This window comes from Cucumis sativus, chromosome 4 (genome assembly GCF_000004075.3).
Source record: "Cucumis sativus cultivar 9930 chromosome 4, Cucumber_9930_V3, whole genome shotgun sequence".
NCBI classification, from domain to species: Eukaryota; Viridiplantae; Streptophyta; class Magnoliopsida; order Cucurbitales; family Cucurbitaceae; genus Cucumis; species Cucumis sativus.
In genome coordinates this window covers 25,375,236-25,389,859 of record NC_026658.2, presented here as the reverse complement: position 1 = coordinate 25,389,859, position 14,624 = coordinate 25,375,236, and the positions used below count along the sequence as shown (strand labels likewise).

The 14,624-nt window shown below is 33.1% G+C and overlaps 2 protein-coding genes across 6 annotated transcripts; both read left to right on the top strand.

The window, feature by feature from the left end:
- The first annotated feature begins 2,859 nt into the window (after window positions 1-2,859).
- Window positions 2,860-8,686, top strand: LOC101216232 (guanine nucleotide-binding protein alpha-1 subunit). Of its 2 annotated transcripts, none has more exons than XM_004141300.3 (14): window positions 2,860-3,204; window positions 3,567-3,759; window positions 3,901-3,973; window positions 4,424-4,461; window positions 4,558-4,647; window positions 4,893-4,970; window positions 5,593-5,700; window positions 6,099-6,200; window positions 6,583-6,638; window positions 6,850-6,984; window positions 7,617-7,710; window positions 7,832-7,891; window positions 7,981-8,060; window positions 8,245-8,686. In XM_004141300.3, exons 2-14 carry the CDS (start codon window positions 3,673-3,675, stop codon window positions 8,420-8,422), a joined length of 1,179 nt encoding a protein of 392 aa, XP_004141348.1. In that variant the 5' UTR covers window positions 2,860-3,204; window positions 3,567-3,672; the 3' UTR covers window positions 8,423-8,686. The 2 variants fall into 2 exon arrangements, with proteins under 2 accessions (XP_004141348.1, XP_031739701.1); XM_031883841.1 differs by lacking the exon at window positions 2,860-3,204 and adding an exon at window positions 3,219-3,351.
- An 827-nt stretch (window positions 8,687-9,513) lies between these two features.
- On the top strand, window positions 9,514-14,364 carry LOC101215752 (fatty-acid-binding protein 2). 4 transcript variants are annotated; one of them, XM_031883840.1, is made up of 12 exons: window positions 9,516-9,799; window positions 10,177-10,216; window positions 10,413-10,795; window positions 10,899-11,124; window positions 11,279-11,354; window positions 11,441-11,543; window positions 11,818-11,886; window positions 12,723-12,759; window positions 12,847-12,921; window positions 13,003-13,054; window positions 13,573-13,617; window positions 13,728-14,364. In XM_031883840.1, exons 3-12 carry the CDS (start codon window positions 10,428-10,430, stop codon window positions 13,823-13,825), a joined length of 1,149 nt encoding a protein of 382 aa, XP_031739700.1. In that variant the 5' UTR covers window positions 9,516-9,799; window positions 10,177-10,216; window positions 10,413-10,427; the 3' UTR covers window positions 13,826-14,364. The 4 variants fall into 4 exon arrangements, with proteins under 4 accessions (XP_031739699.1, XP_031739700.1, XP_011654206.1 ...); XM_011655904.2 differs by having other exon boundaries at window positions 9,517-9,799; window positions 10,177-10,795; XM_004141298.3 differs by having other exon boundaries at window positions 9,518-9,799; window positions 10,177-10,795; window positions 10,902-11,124.
- Window positions 14,365-14,624: the final 260 nt, after the last annotated feature.

The following is a 14,624-nucleotide window of genomic DNA, read 5'->3' as shown; positions in this document are numbered from 1 at the left end:
TGTGCTTGTTGTGTTCATATCTAAATTTAACGTTACTTTGAAACGACAATATAATATGTTGTATGACTTGTAATATATATATGTTTTATGTCTTTTGACTTTCAAGGATAAAACAATCAATTGAAGCTCAAATGATTGGCTACGAACTATGTATATAACCTTTTTTGTATAGCAAATTTATATGTTGAATTTAGTAATAAAAATTCCCTATAGCTTAAAGCTTGCGGACTATAACTCTTTTTTTCTCTACTGAACAAATAGAAGTGGAAGAAGTTTGAACATCTAATTTTCATAACACAAGATATGACTATTAAACTCACGTAAAAAACATTGTATATGAATGATTTAACTTATTTGATAATTATTATAGAAGTTTATGCGAATAACGATGTGAGAAATGTAAGTTGACACAAATAATAAAGTAATAAACTTTTTTAAATTACTCGTGATCCAAACACTGGGTCAGCTTTTTTTCAACCCACGCATGTGGACCAAAATTTATGCCAAAATTAACTCTATATATTGTTTAGTAGGAATTACAAAATGGACTCGTAATCTAAAATTAAATATGCCGCTAGAGAGTTGTTCACATTATTAAATTAACCTACTCCAATGATATATAATAAAAAATGTAAACTTTATCTTAAATAACACCAACAATAATAATTTTATCGTTATCAAACCAATCTACGTATTTGCAAGTTTTATTTTACTGTTTAATAAATCTCTAAACTAAAAAGTTTATGTCTAATATGTCTTTGAACGTTTAGTTACTTGTTGATCGAACTTTAAAATTATTTCATAGATGTATATATGTTACATACTAAAACTTTAATTTCGAAGTTCATTGACCATGTAAACATAGGTCTCTCGTTTGTCTGGACTAAGTTTGTAACTTTACCTTATAATTGGTATTTAAACTTTTTAGATTAAGTTAGTAAACATAATTTTTTTTCTTTGAATTGTATGGATGGTTCTCAAAATATATTAATATAAGTTTGTTAAGAAAATGTTTTTTCTTTTCAAGTAGAAAATTAACTTTTGCTCATTTCCATAACTATGAATCCATCAATCAACTGTTGGGCCTATAGCCCATTTTCTTTTTATAGGTTTGGGCCCAGATCCAAATAAACGGTAGCCCGTACAACAATGGCAGAGATGAGATCAAATATTTGACGAAAGAGTAGGCGTTCGAGTTGGGACTAAACAACCCATCTCCTATTTGGTACACTCCAAGCTATTCAAATATCCCAACAACTCCGACTATCCAATTTAAATTGTAAATATTGAGTTCATTGGTTTAATTTTTTCCTTTTGTGTCTTTTTCAAGTTGGGTTCGGTTTATTAAAATATATTACTATCACTTATAAATACTATAATTCATACATATTATGATAGAAGTATATCATGAAATTTTAGTTATTAATATGTGTTATGGACGAATTTATGTTTTGTCAAGTTGATAAAAAATATACTTGAAAAACGAAGATCTTACTTAACTTGCCAATTTGATCGATCTAGAAATAGAATTGGTTCGAAAAATATATCTAACTCAACCCAACCAATTTACATTTTGAATGTACTCGATCAAAAAATAATTAATTTGTTTTATAACATATTAAGAATGGTTCATACACACGTATTCTAAACAAGTAGGTTTAATTACATGAGTGCCTAAGCTTTCTTCTTTTTTTTTTTTCATAACTATGTAAAGTGACTATTGATTCAATTTGTTTTGGTAACTATCTATGTTCTTCACATTTTAAGAAATATACATATGACAAAATTTGTAAACCAAATTTTAAATAGTTAATAAAATTTCAACTTGATTTTCATTTTAAACTATTACAAAATTAAACAATGAGAGATAGTTTATCAAAAAGTTAAACTTAACTGTTCCAAGATGTTGAAAATCTAAGGGTGGAATATTGCTAACTTAACATTTGTGAAATATGAGTCGTATACTATGTTGGTTTGCTACGTTTTCTCGCTAATCTATGTCTTAATAAGTTGCAGAGTTATTTGTTTCTTTAACAATATACAATTTATAAACGTCGTAAAGCTTTTAAGTAATTATAGTAAAAAACCATCCTTTCACATTTTAATTTTTTACCTACTAAAATTTCAAAATTAACATGTCAAATCTACGATGATTACATTTTTTTTCTTTTTACAATTGAAGATATTCGAACAAAATCCTCATAAGTTTTAAGATTATTCAAATAGAAAAATAAAAAAGAAACTTAGAGTTATTTATGAATTTCAAAACCAGTTCATAACAACTATGAATATAAATAGAAGGGTGTCTAACAATAATTTGTATGTATAAACTTTGGGTAAGGTAGGAAGAATGCACTAGAAAAACCCTAAATCCAATGTAATTGGAATTTGATAGGTTATGAAAGGAAACCGAGATTTTGTAACCTAATCCATGTGGTGTGTCTATTATTCCTCTTCTTAATTTAAAAGAAGCAACGTTTTCGTAATAAAATGGTGATTTTAGAAGGGAAAAAAAGGAAAAAGATTGAAACTTTTGGCGTTTTAAGGACACAACAAAAGGACGGAGCAGCTGAGTCCACAGTCCACGGTCCACGGTCGTCGGTCCACAGTCCACACACACATCAGTCATTGAGAAGAAAACCAAAAACCCAAAAAGAAAGAAAAATAATTGTATTTTCCCAATGCCAATCTCATAGATTCATACTAAAGAATTGAAGAAAAGAAACATATAGTGAGAAAAAAAAAACATTTTTTTGATTCTAAACAGACTCTGTCTTTGATTTTTGAAGGAAAAAGAAAAACTCAGAACCATGTCCTTTCTTCTCTTTGACTGAGGAGAGAAATTGAAAGTGAAATTGAAATTGGAATTGAAAAAGAAGAGAAAGATAAACAATGGCATTTTGATTCTCACCTTTCGGTTCTTTCTTCCTTCTTTCATTCCTGATTTAGCCGACACGTACAATTTTTTCCTCTTTTTCTCACTAAAATTTTCCCCATTTCATTCTGTTCTTAATTATACTCTTTTTTTCGTACACTTCTATCTCTTCCCACAAACTCCTCCTTTCGTTTTTTTTTTTTATTCCTTCAATCAATTTTTAATCTTTGATTAAACCCCACTTCACTCCTAGAACACGACGAGTTTCTCTTAGCTGCTCTACCAATCCGCCAAATCTAGACCCTCCGATTCCGCCACCCTTTACGACGGTACTCTTTTTTCACACTACCCCTTTTCAACCTTCTTCTAGATCTTTACTTTGAACTGGGATTTCTGTGTTTTTGTCTCGTGGGGTTTCTTCAATTTGATCCAACAGTTTTTTTTTTTTTTTTCTTTCTCTTCCTTCTCCCTTTTAGGTATTCTATACGGAATTCCTTGCTTTTCTTTTATCTGGGTTTTTATTGGATTGCATTTTTTCTTACTGTATTTTGTGCTTTTTGAACTGTTTCTTTGAATTGGAAGTGAAAATGTAGGAAGGTTGAATCAAGTTTGAAGTTAATTGGAAATGGGGTTTTGATTTTTTTTTTCTTTTTTTTTTTTGCATGCTTGAAATCGGGTTTTTGATTTGTAGGCTGGCTTTGAGGATTGTAATATGAGCAAGCATTTTTTGAGGGAATTGGCAACTCATTTCATTGCGATGAATCTTTGCGGGTATAACTAGTGTTCTGCCGTCTTCTATGCTGTCTCATTTGAGTAGAAATATGGGCTTACTCTGCAGCAGAAATCGTCATTACAACGAACAAGATGCTGAAGAGAAGACGCAGGTGAATCATGCTTCATCAGAAGTATATTATTCGTTGTTTCTGCAAATAGTGCTAGTTGAAAAAACAAAGTGTTGTTGTTATCTTGGGTTTTTTTTTTGTCGAATCTTTAGTTCTATATGATCGTAGTGTGTGCTTTTCCAGGCTGCAGAAATAGAGAGGCGGATTGAACAAGAAACAGAGGCTGAAAAACATATACAAAAACTTCTTCTGCTTGGTAAGTGTATTTTGGCCTTTTACTACCTTTTTTTTTCACTTATAATGGAGGAGGAATCAACTTGTCTGTACTTGAATGTTGAAAACAGTATTTCAAACTTTAGAGGGCAAGTACGTCACTTTTATGTCCTAGGACCTTCTTTCTCCGAGTTAAATTTGTTAATTTAGTGTTTGGTTTATGAGTTTATAATTTGCAGTAGTTAGTATGTTGTATAATATATGACTTTCATAATTGTAGTTATCATTCCAAACCCACATTCCAAGTTTTCTTGTATGCTTGATTTCCCTTCATTAGTTAACACTCAATCATTTCCTTTCCACGGCTGATGTGGGAAGGATTAGAGATTCTGTATGTGTGCTACACTGCTACTTAGTGATGATGACCTTTGGTTTTTGTCTTCTATTTTTTCTTTGACTATGCGAATAAGCTGAGATTTTGCCAATTGTTTAGGTGCTGGAGAGTCTGGGAAATCTACAATTTTTAAGCAGGCAAGCTCTTTAATTCTTTACTGTTATAATCTGCTAGGCCAAAGTGAAGTTGGTCTACTGACATTTCTTACATTTCTACTTTATTTTTTTTTACAGATAAAATTGTTGTTCCAAACTGGGTTTGATGAGGCAGAGCTTAAGAGCTATATTCCAGTCATTCATGCAAATGTGTATCAGACTATAAAAGTATGCAATGTTTGAAAGGGTGTGTTGGTTATTTCCCTTTCTGCATGATTTAGAGAGCAAATGAATTTGTCCAAAAATTTTAAACCATAATATCCTAATCTTCTGATTAGATGCATGTCGATCCTGTATTTTGGTTTTTGGGAACTTCAAATCACATTGTACTGATCTTTTGATGTGAAGTGTGTTGATATTGTACTGTTTGTTAATTCAAGAGCCGTAACCTCTTATTGCACTTGACGTTTCAGGTATTACATGATGGTTCGAAGGAGCTTGCTCAAAATGATAAAGAGTTCACGAAGTATGTTTTATCCAGTGAAAATAAGGTATCAATCTCTTCAATGCCAAACTGGAACCTACATACCTTGAACATTTATCTTATATGATCTTTACCGGTGGTTACAAAAAGAAATTGTGTAGTTCATGATTTAGAAACAGTAATGGGGAGACACACACATATATATATTTGGGTACTAGAACTCACTACCTGTTTTTCCGAAATATTAAATAATAAATATGAGGGTGATGATCATTTTTACCCTTGATACTGTAAAGCTTTTTACTTAATAAACCGTAAATTTTAATTGGGCAGTGTAATTAATACCTTCCTTGGTCTAAAATGGGAAAGTTCCTATGAACTAACTAATTAATCACGTACAAAATACGCAAATTCAGGTAAAGAACACCTAAATCCAACAATGAAACAACCCAAGCTGAAAAATATCCAACACAACTAAAAGAAAGAATACACACGAGCCTTATCCAGCCAAAAGAACACATATAGCTATACAGAATTCACCAAAAAGAAAATGAAAATTAGTTAAGTAGGGGGGTTTAATTTGATGAAATTGAAAGTTTAAGATTAATAGCTTATATGTGTACACTTGGAGGGACTCGTGGTGAACATTTTCCTGCTTAATATTATTTCTCCATGTGATTGCAAACCAGGATATTGGTGAGAAATTATCGGATATCGGAGGTAGATTGGATTACCCGCGTTTGACTAGGGAGCGTGCACAGGATATAGAGACTCTTTGGAAAGATGCTGCGATTCAGGTAGCTGTTGCTCCATGTGAATTTACTACCTTTAAAATGAAGGGATAGTTGCAAATTTAGCAATTAAATTCAAATTAATTAAGTATATAGCACAATTTTAAAAAATTTGCAAATATAGCAAAATTTGTCAAATTCTATCATTGATATAAGTCTATCACTGATAGACCATGTTGCAAATATTGGTCTATCACTGATATACCATATGAAGTCTATCGGCGATACAAGTCTATCAGTGATAATTTTGCTATATTTGTAATTTTTTTAAAATGTTGCTATATCCTTAATTATTATTGCTAAAATAGTCATCCATTGCAATTTCCCTAAAATGAAAGCAACTATGATGATTCTTATTTCGAAACAGTTTTTAAGTTAGCTCAGGGTTCTTGTTCTCTTTGTAGGAAACGTATTCTCGTGGAAATGAACTACAGGTTCCAGATTGCACACAATATTTCATGGAAAATTTGCAAAGATTATCTGATGCAAATTATATTCCAACTAAGGTATTAGATTCATTATTATAGCTAGCTCAAAGGGTTTGAAAATTCTCTTAAGCAAGCTCTTATCAGTTAAGTTCATTGTACGAGCTGAAATTTTGGAAAATATCAACTCTAAAGATTCTAAAGATTTCGTTGTCTTAAAAATTTATCTGCAATTACTATTTTATGGACAAAATAGTTTTGTTTTCAAAAAATATAATTAATCTCTTTTGGTTGCTTTGGGTGGAATTATTTTCTCTCACTTTCTTACAACACTAAACAAAGAACTAGTGTAATCTGTATTTCTTCCTTTTGCCATTATATATCCTGCCTATGTTTGAGAATAATGAGAATTGAGTCATTTGTGTATATATCAGCTGGTTCCTTATGTGCTTTTTGACCACAGGAGGATGTACTTTATGCAAGAGTCCGCACAACTGGTGTTGTTGAAATCCAGTTTAGGTAAATTTTTTACATGGCTCTTCATGATGCATTTCTATTTCTAGGAAGAAATAAATCATTTTCATTGGGATATATATATATGTGTATAATAATAATTCATTAGTATAAGATAAGTAATAAAAATTCAAAGAACTCTCGTATGTTGCACTTAGTTCTTTATCATGAAATTTTGGGATTGTAATTAATTATGGTGTTGGTTTGATTTTGGCAGCCCCGTTGGTGAAAATAAAAAGAGTGGCGAAGTATATAGACTGTTTGATGTTGGTGGACAGAGAAATGAGAGGAGAAAATGGATTCATCTTTTTGAAGGTGTTACAGCAGTAATCTTTTGTGCTGCTATTAGTGAGTAAGACCATCACTCTTTTAACCCACTTATGATTCTGTGGCAGTCTTGATAAATGTAGATGATAAAAGATAAGCCTAGACACTGGAATCTGCAAATCTATTTCATTCTCATTGATGTTTTCGGAGTAACGACTGGGTTGTCATGGATGCTCCTGGAAGCTGATGAGATGGGATGCCATTTGGGACTATGTAATTGTGCAACAAAGTTTTGTGAATAGAGGCTTTTTATTACCTTCTTTTCTATTGTTTCTTTTCATTTGTTTTCTGCTGGAGTGGGTGGGACTAGGTTGGAAAATAGCTTTTGGAAGTTAGTGAACCAAGTTGGTCCAAATGAAATGAAAGGATAATAATTTTAAAAGTATGAACTGATAGAGGAAAAGAAGATCTTAACTAGCTGGTGATCTAACAACCCATGTGGAGATAGTTATAACGTGACGAGACTCGTTGTCCTATTACAATATCTCTTTTTATTTGGACGGTCTCAGGCTATTAAGCGGTTTCAGTTGTTGGAATGGAACAAAAAGGATTGAAATTATAAAGTTAGTAGTTGTGGTCCCATGTCTATTTTGGTTGGAAGAATAAGTATTATATTAAAGTTTACTGCAATGGATTAAACTGTGATAACTGTTTCAGGTATGATCAAACACTTTTTGAGGATGAACAGAAGAACCGAATGATGGAGACGAAGGAACTTTTTGAGTGGGTTCTGAAACAAGAGTGTTTTGAGGTTTTCTTTTCTGTTTGTTACTGTTTACATGATCAAGTCTATTAGTTTCGATAAATTTCTTTTCACAAGTTGATAATAACTTTTTATTTTTTTATTTTTTATGGGTCTATCCTGTGTGCAGAAAACGTCATTTATGCTTTTTCTCAACAAATTCGATATCTTCGAGAAAAAGGTTCTAAAAGTAAGTGTTGATGGAGAGTATTACAAAGCACTTGGATAGGTCATTGATGAGTTCATGAGATATTAACATGAATTAGCTTCTTGTGATAGGTCCCTCTCAGTGTGTGTGAATGGTTCAATGATTATCAGCCGGTTTCGACTGGAAAACAGGAGATCGAGCATGCCTATGAGTATGTGTCTAAAACTCTCTTGTTATTGTTGCCTGTGATGACATCGTCCTTGGCTCCTAATCTGCTTAAACAGAGCCTTTTCTGTAGCTGGTTGCTAGGGACAATGCTGCTTTTTTTTTTTCCCCTCTGTTTGTAGTTTTTCTAAAATAACTTTAGAGTGATGCATTTGAATCGATGAATTCAGGTTCGTGAAGAAAAAATTCGAGGAGTTATATTTTAAGAGCACGGCACCGGATCGAGTAGATCGGGTGTTTAAGGTATACAGAACTACTGCTCTTGATCAGAAACTTGTAAAGAAAACGTTCAAGCTCGTAGATGAAACTTTGAGGCGGCGAAATCTCTTTGAGGCTGGGTTATTGTGACCTTGTTAACAAAACCTTCCTCACACAGAAAAATGGGAAAAAAAAAGGGTTGCGCTCTTGTTTGATGAACAAACTTATATTGGATTGTCATTTTAAGTAATTAAAGTTGAAGCTGAAGAAGTTGGCAGTCTGATTCATTGATTTAAAAACATTTTGTGTCAAATTAAATTTTGCCAAAGTTGAAATCTTTTTAACTATATGTAATTTGATGTTCCAAATTGTTGTGAAATTTCATGAGCTTCAACAACCTTTCTTCCCTTTCTATGACTTGGTTTTGGATTCTGAAGGGCCACTTCCATTTCTCTGCATTACTCAAATTAATGGAACTTTTTTTTGAGAGTTTAAGTAAAATTATATATCCAAAGAAACTTATTATTGAAACAAATTAGTTTGTTGAGGTAATTGAACCTTCCAAGTTGATTAGCACATGTTTAGTTCACCAACATCTACAATTTCAACTATATCAGGAACTTCTAAATGTTTACTTTTTGCTCTAATTCACAGCATCTTATCCCTATGTTACATCCCTTTTAATTTTATTTAGGTTAACATTAAATGATTTGTATTTGTAATTATAATTATGCACTATTTCAATCCACCCCTTTGAATTTTATGTCATAAATAAAAACTCCTTAAATCAGGTGAATGATGTAGAACAAATGTTGCATTAATGGAATATAAACCAAAAACTTAATAAATGTCACTTTTGTCCAAAATTATAGGTAAAAGATTTCAATTAAATAATTTAAAAGGTTGGTTTCAAATCTACTAAAATATAACAAAATTTTATAATATATCAATGACTAATGACTATTAGGCGACACTTATAAAAGTATATTATTGATAGACATTGATAGAAGAGAAGTCTATCATATCATATATATTGTGAATGAACGCAAACAATTTTTAGTGAAATATTTTTAAATATAGCAAAAATTTGAAAGTTTACCGTGAGTGTGAAATAGAAAAAATTTGAGAAATTATTTCCGTCTAACTCTAATTTCTTACCATATTCGTTTTCCTTGCTTTCAAATTTTAATACATTTCTAAAATATAAAGGTAAGAGAACTTTTTAGGAAATAGAAAGGGTGGAGGGTGAAAGGTGAAAGGTGGGAACGCAACTATAAAAAGAAAAGTAGGATACGTCGACGTGATATGGACGGGGTGGAGACGACAAAGATCGCCAAATTAGAAACTTAGAATCAAAAACAGAAAACAGAGAATCGTTTTTTACGCGCCTTATTTTTCCTCCGATTGCGAGGGAACCGTGAATCCCTCAACTACTCCCCAATTCCTCATTCCAACTCATCTCCCAATGGATTACTGACTTTCTTCCTCCTTCAAACCCTAGCCCATTTACCTCTGGATCTCGCTAGGGTTAGCTACGTTTCTTCCATTCTCCACATTTTCAGTTTTTCAACTTTTCTTTCTGCATTTTGTACCTTTACGCCGTTGCATGTGATCTTACGGCTATGCTTTATTCTTTTTGTTCCGATTGTTGTGATTAACGCCTGGTATCGTATATATCTATATTTTTTCTTTTTAATTTTTGGAAAGAATCTGTATCGTTTTGGTGGGTTTTTTTGTTTTTAATTGCATATGTGCTGTTCTGTTGAACTTTCATCATTGAATTGTTTGCTTTATTTGATTGAGACAGTCTTTTAAGCGTGTTTCATCATTCATGGTTTGAGTATTGATATCTATTGAATCTCCCTGGCGTTGGTTCTCAGTATTTATATTTTGTTTTTTTGCAGGTTTCTTGTACCTTTCATCGGTCCCACTGCCATTCTTAAGGTAGATATTTGTTAGCTTAGTTCTTTAGGTAGCGTGAGAGATTATCATATAACTTTAGAAAGGAGGAAATATGAGGAACAATTGGGTGTTCTTCATTGATCTTGATGGAGGCTCACCTTATATCTTGCCGATTGAGCCCTTTGGAGGTCATTTGTTTTCACATATTAGTTCATTCATGGATAATTCTCTATTTCAGTCTAGGAATTTGTATATGACTGGAAGTTTAGCACTTCAAGAAGCCTTTAATTGCTTTTCAAAGATAGCTGGCGCACTATTAATATGGTGCTCGAGTACATCAACTGCAAATGTGACTCGGGAGATTGCAGATGATTTACATGGTTCAAATTCTAGAAGCTTTAAAAACTTTAGTGAAGTTCGGGGCATCCGTTCTGGTAGACTTGGGTCTGGAGGATTTCACTTTAGCTTTAATTTGGATAAAGAACTTTCGAACCCGATTTTTCTTGGCAAGCTTGGAAGTTTTGCATCGAAACTCAAACTCCTGGGTAAAGAGGCTGGAAAACAACAATTGCATCCTTTGCTCACCGTAGCGGCTGCCTTAGTTCCTCCACTTAACAACCTGTAAGCTGTTATAATTCTGTGAAGATGAGTGGTATGAATTTCCTTTTTGTTCCACTCTTGCTTTCATTTATTTGATCGAACTTGTTCTTTTACCATGAGCCAGCAGATCATCAGATATTATGCCTGTTCCATTGGAGAACAGCGCAGTGCAAGTCCATGGAAGCATGGATCAGAAACCCTGTGAAGTTGCATATAGAACACATGCTGGCTTAATGGTTCCTGATGTGAACTGGGCAAGGAATGCAATTGAACCCAAAACTGGCATTGAATTTCCCATGATGCTAGACAACATTTTGGATGCAGAAAATAATTCCTGCTTGAGTTCAGAGGTGAATGCTTGTTGATTGTAGCCTTAAGATATTCCTCTAAATGTTTTCATGCTTTCTGTCATCCAGTCTGTACCCATCCTTTGTATTATTGTCCTTGGACACTATTCTACTCAACACTAGGTTATATTGCCAATCATATGAACTGCTGCTGCAGGTTCTTGTTGGAACTGGATCCAGTATAAAGAAAATAGTCAAAATTAAATCCCTGAAGGTCTATGCTTTTGGCTTTTGTAAGTTCACTGGTTTATCGTTACTCTATTTTTTTGTTTCTGTCTTCATCTTTTACTGATCAGATATGGACTTTTTCCCCTTGTAGATGTTCATCCAAAATCTGTCTGTGAGAAGCTTGGTCCAAAATATGCTTCTAGTCCAGCAGATGAATTAAATGAGCGGTGTGATTTTTATGAGGACCTCCTGAGGTAGTTTTGCTTTGACATATAATTTGTTTGATTTTTCATTTCAATTGTCTGTGGTCCAGTTTCAAAAATAATCTGGGAGATGGGAAAAAGACTAAATACTTGTTTAGCATGATTGGGACTATGCCGAGGGATTTTCTTGTCTTATTAACTGTTTCTGGCCTGAATGAAACACGTTTTTTTGTTTCCATTTTCCGACGTTCGATCTAATTTTCCTGGCGAGTTCTTTACTTTTGCCTTCTTTCTAATTTTGTTTTTGCATGTTACCATGATGCAGGGAGGATATTAATATGACTGTCAGACTTGTGGTTAATTACAATGGGATGAAAATCAATACTGTAAGAGAGTATGTTTCTTTCTTTGGAATTGAATGCTGGATAGTGGATACATATAATGTTGGCCACCATTTTTTTAAACAGCGGGCGTATCATATATATATATTTTTCTTGTTCATTAGAATTTATCATCTCAAATCCTGTATTGTGCTTTGTAAAAGTCAGTCCCAAATTGTAAATTATATTGGTTGAGCACTTTAAGTTGAAGTATGTCCAGTTTGATTATATTACCACTTGCCATATCTATAAATCGGACTCTTTATTATAGTTGTTTTAGATTCTCATTTCTTAGATGATTCAGCTAGGTGATGAGTTAATGGTTGGGTTCTCTGGTAGGATTTATTTTGTTGAAGTTAACCACCCGTCTTTATATAATTTAATAAAGACATGACATGAAGATTTGCTGCTCTCAGTTTAGTCTTTGAACAATTTTAAGGTTCTGTAATTGGATGTAGTGAACCGGATTAGGGCATCTAGGTCCTTATGAAATTTCATTTGTTTTGTGTATAACTAAACCATCATGGATTGGCCTAGTGGCAGTGGTAAAAAGGAGCCATGGTCTCAATAAATGGCTAAGAGATCAAGGGTTCATTAGATGGTTAAGAATCATGGATTGACCTGATTCTTACACCTAAGTGTTGTAAGGTTAGGTGGGTTGTTCAAAAATTTGTTTTGTATATAAGTAATTGTAGTTTTACTGCTAAATGGTTATTTTATTTATTGTTATTTACACAGGATTGTGTCCTTGGATGTTACAGCTTAAGTGTAAATTTTAGTTGATTAACCTTCACAATGTTTATATGTTGCTCAAGCTAATTGACGATCGTGCCCGATTTTTTTATTGCAGTGCTTTTGAGAAATCACTTAGAGCACGATTGCTGAAGGTAAAATGTCTGATACAGCTAGCCACTATCTTTGCTTTTGTACATTTTCTATTGTTTTTAATTTTTTTACATTAATACGTGGCTTAGGCAAATCCAGAAACTGATTACCATTGTGTGAGGACATTTGGCTCTCTCTTCACTAAAGACATCCCATTACCTGTCGTAAGTCTATATCAAAAGCGTCATTCTGTATTTTGTTTATTGTGTGTCAAAGAATTAAATATTTGAATTGGAATATTGTAGGGAACAACAATTGATTTCCGACAGACAGCTGATGGACAACTAATCACAGAAAGTAAGCAGAGAGTACAATTATAGCAATGATTGGATCAATTAACGTTTGGTACCATAAATACCCTATTGTGCAGCCTACTTACTCTTAAATCAAAATTGAGGGAAATTTAGATGTTATCTTGCATTTTACTGTATAACTAAAACTATATGCTTAGAAAATTACAAAGTGTTCACGAAGCGTTTAAGAGGCTTGGTTCTCCCTCATCCTAAAATATTCTTACTTCACCCCCCTCATTCGCCTCTCTCACCCATCTCTATTACCACCATTGGATTAGAAAATTCTTAATTTATAACTAATATGCCTTTATCTTAGTGATATTTTGAATATGTATCCACCCCAAATAATACTCCCAACATAGTTTGGGGAAGACTTCTATTCCGGGAACTCATCTGCTTTCCTCCGCATTCACTTACTCCCTCATTTTTCTGCCTTCATATTCAAAGTTTTAATCACTCATTTCATGTGCAGTATAGTGATTTCATTTTTGTGAGCACAACTAACTGACTGTTTTTGTGCAGTGGGAGGCACTCTTATTGGAGCAGTTCGTAGCAAGGAATTGTGTAGTAAGTGAAATATCACGTACCTGAACTGATTCTATGACAATTGACATGAAAATGGAAGACTTATGTTGAGCCAACGTAAATTAATTTGAAAATATCAATCATACTTGCAGGGGCATTCTTTGATATGTACCTCGGAGATGTTCCAGTGTCCGAGGAAACAAAAAAAGAGATTGGTAAAAATGTGGCAGGTCTTATTGGTAGATGCTGACCAAACATCTTTGTCCCGAAGTTCCAGCTTGAATTGTCCCCATTTTATACGGACAATTTGGTTGCTGTGACATGAGGAACTTAATGCAGCTGGCTATAGCATTAAAAATCCATCACTTGGTTTACGCGCAAAAGCTGGCAATAGCGATTGAGGTCCAGTACATATTTCCGAAGGAAACACAGGTGCCACACCAAATTATCATTGAATTTTTTTTACAACTAGGGCATATGCATCAAATTGATCGGCATTCATTCTTTGGATTTCTTATACTTTATAATTATTCCCATTTGCCATCTGTTTTCATTAATTTCTCTCAGCCTTTGTTCCAAGTAACTTGAATAAGTAGTTGTTGGTTATGGTATCTATGAGAGTGGGTGGGAGTTACACAAAGTTAATCTTTTCTTGTTTTAAATTTAGAACAATTTTTAGTTGGTTAGCTAAGAAGACTTAGTTTAGGATTTTGTTTCTAAAGACAATTGTACTCGGGTTTATGAGTCGTGTTTAATATAAATAAAGTTTTCATTGTCTTTTTCTTTATTTGAACAAATGGTCAAATATATAATTTTTATGAATATCTGTGGCTTGCAATTTTGTAATTCATTCCTGTAGGTGGGTGAGTTTATTTAATGATGATTGTTTCTTTAGGTGTTGATGGCCATGTTTTGATGTTAGATTTAGACTTTTGTGGTTGTGTTAGGGAACTTTTCCAGTTTGGTTTCTGGCCTGTTCTGTTTCTGTTCTCTATCTATTTACTTAAAATGTCTAATAGTTTCTATACTTGGAAGTTGGTGGCTGAGCT

Bases quoted from the DNA above. Each gene is read 5' to 3' on its own strand.
- LOC101216232 (XM_004141300.3), top strand. From the start codon at position 3,673: ATGCTGTCTCATTTGAGTAGAAATATGGGCTTACTCTGCAGCAGAAAT. The intron at 3,974-4,423 runs GTAAGTGTATTT...CCAATTGTTTAG, and splicing joins ACAAAAACTTCTTCTGCTTG to GTGCTGGAGAGTCTGGGAAA. The intron at 7,711-7,831 runs GTTTTCTTTTCT...TCCTGTGTGCAG, and splicing joins TGAAACAAGAGTGTTTTGAG to AAAACGTCATTTATGCTTTT.
- LOC101215752 (XM_011655904.2), top strand. From the start codon at position 10,287: ATGAGGAACAATTGGGTGTTCTTCATTGATCTTGATGGAGGCTCACCT. The intron at 11,544-11,817 runs GTAGTTTTGCTT...ACCATGATGCAG, and splicing joins TTTTATGAGGACCTCCTGAG to GGAGGATATTAATATGACTG. The intron at 12,760-12,846 runs GTAAAATGTCTG...TACGTGGCTTAG, and splicing joins TTAGAGCACGATTGCTGAAG to GCAAATCCAGAAACTGATTA.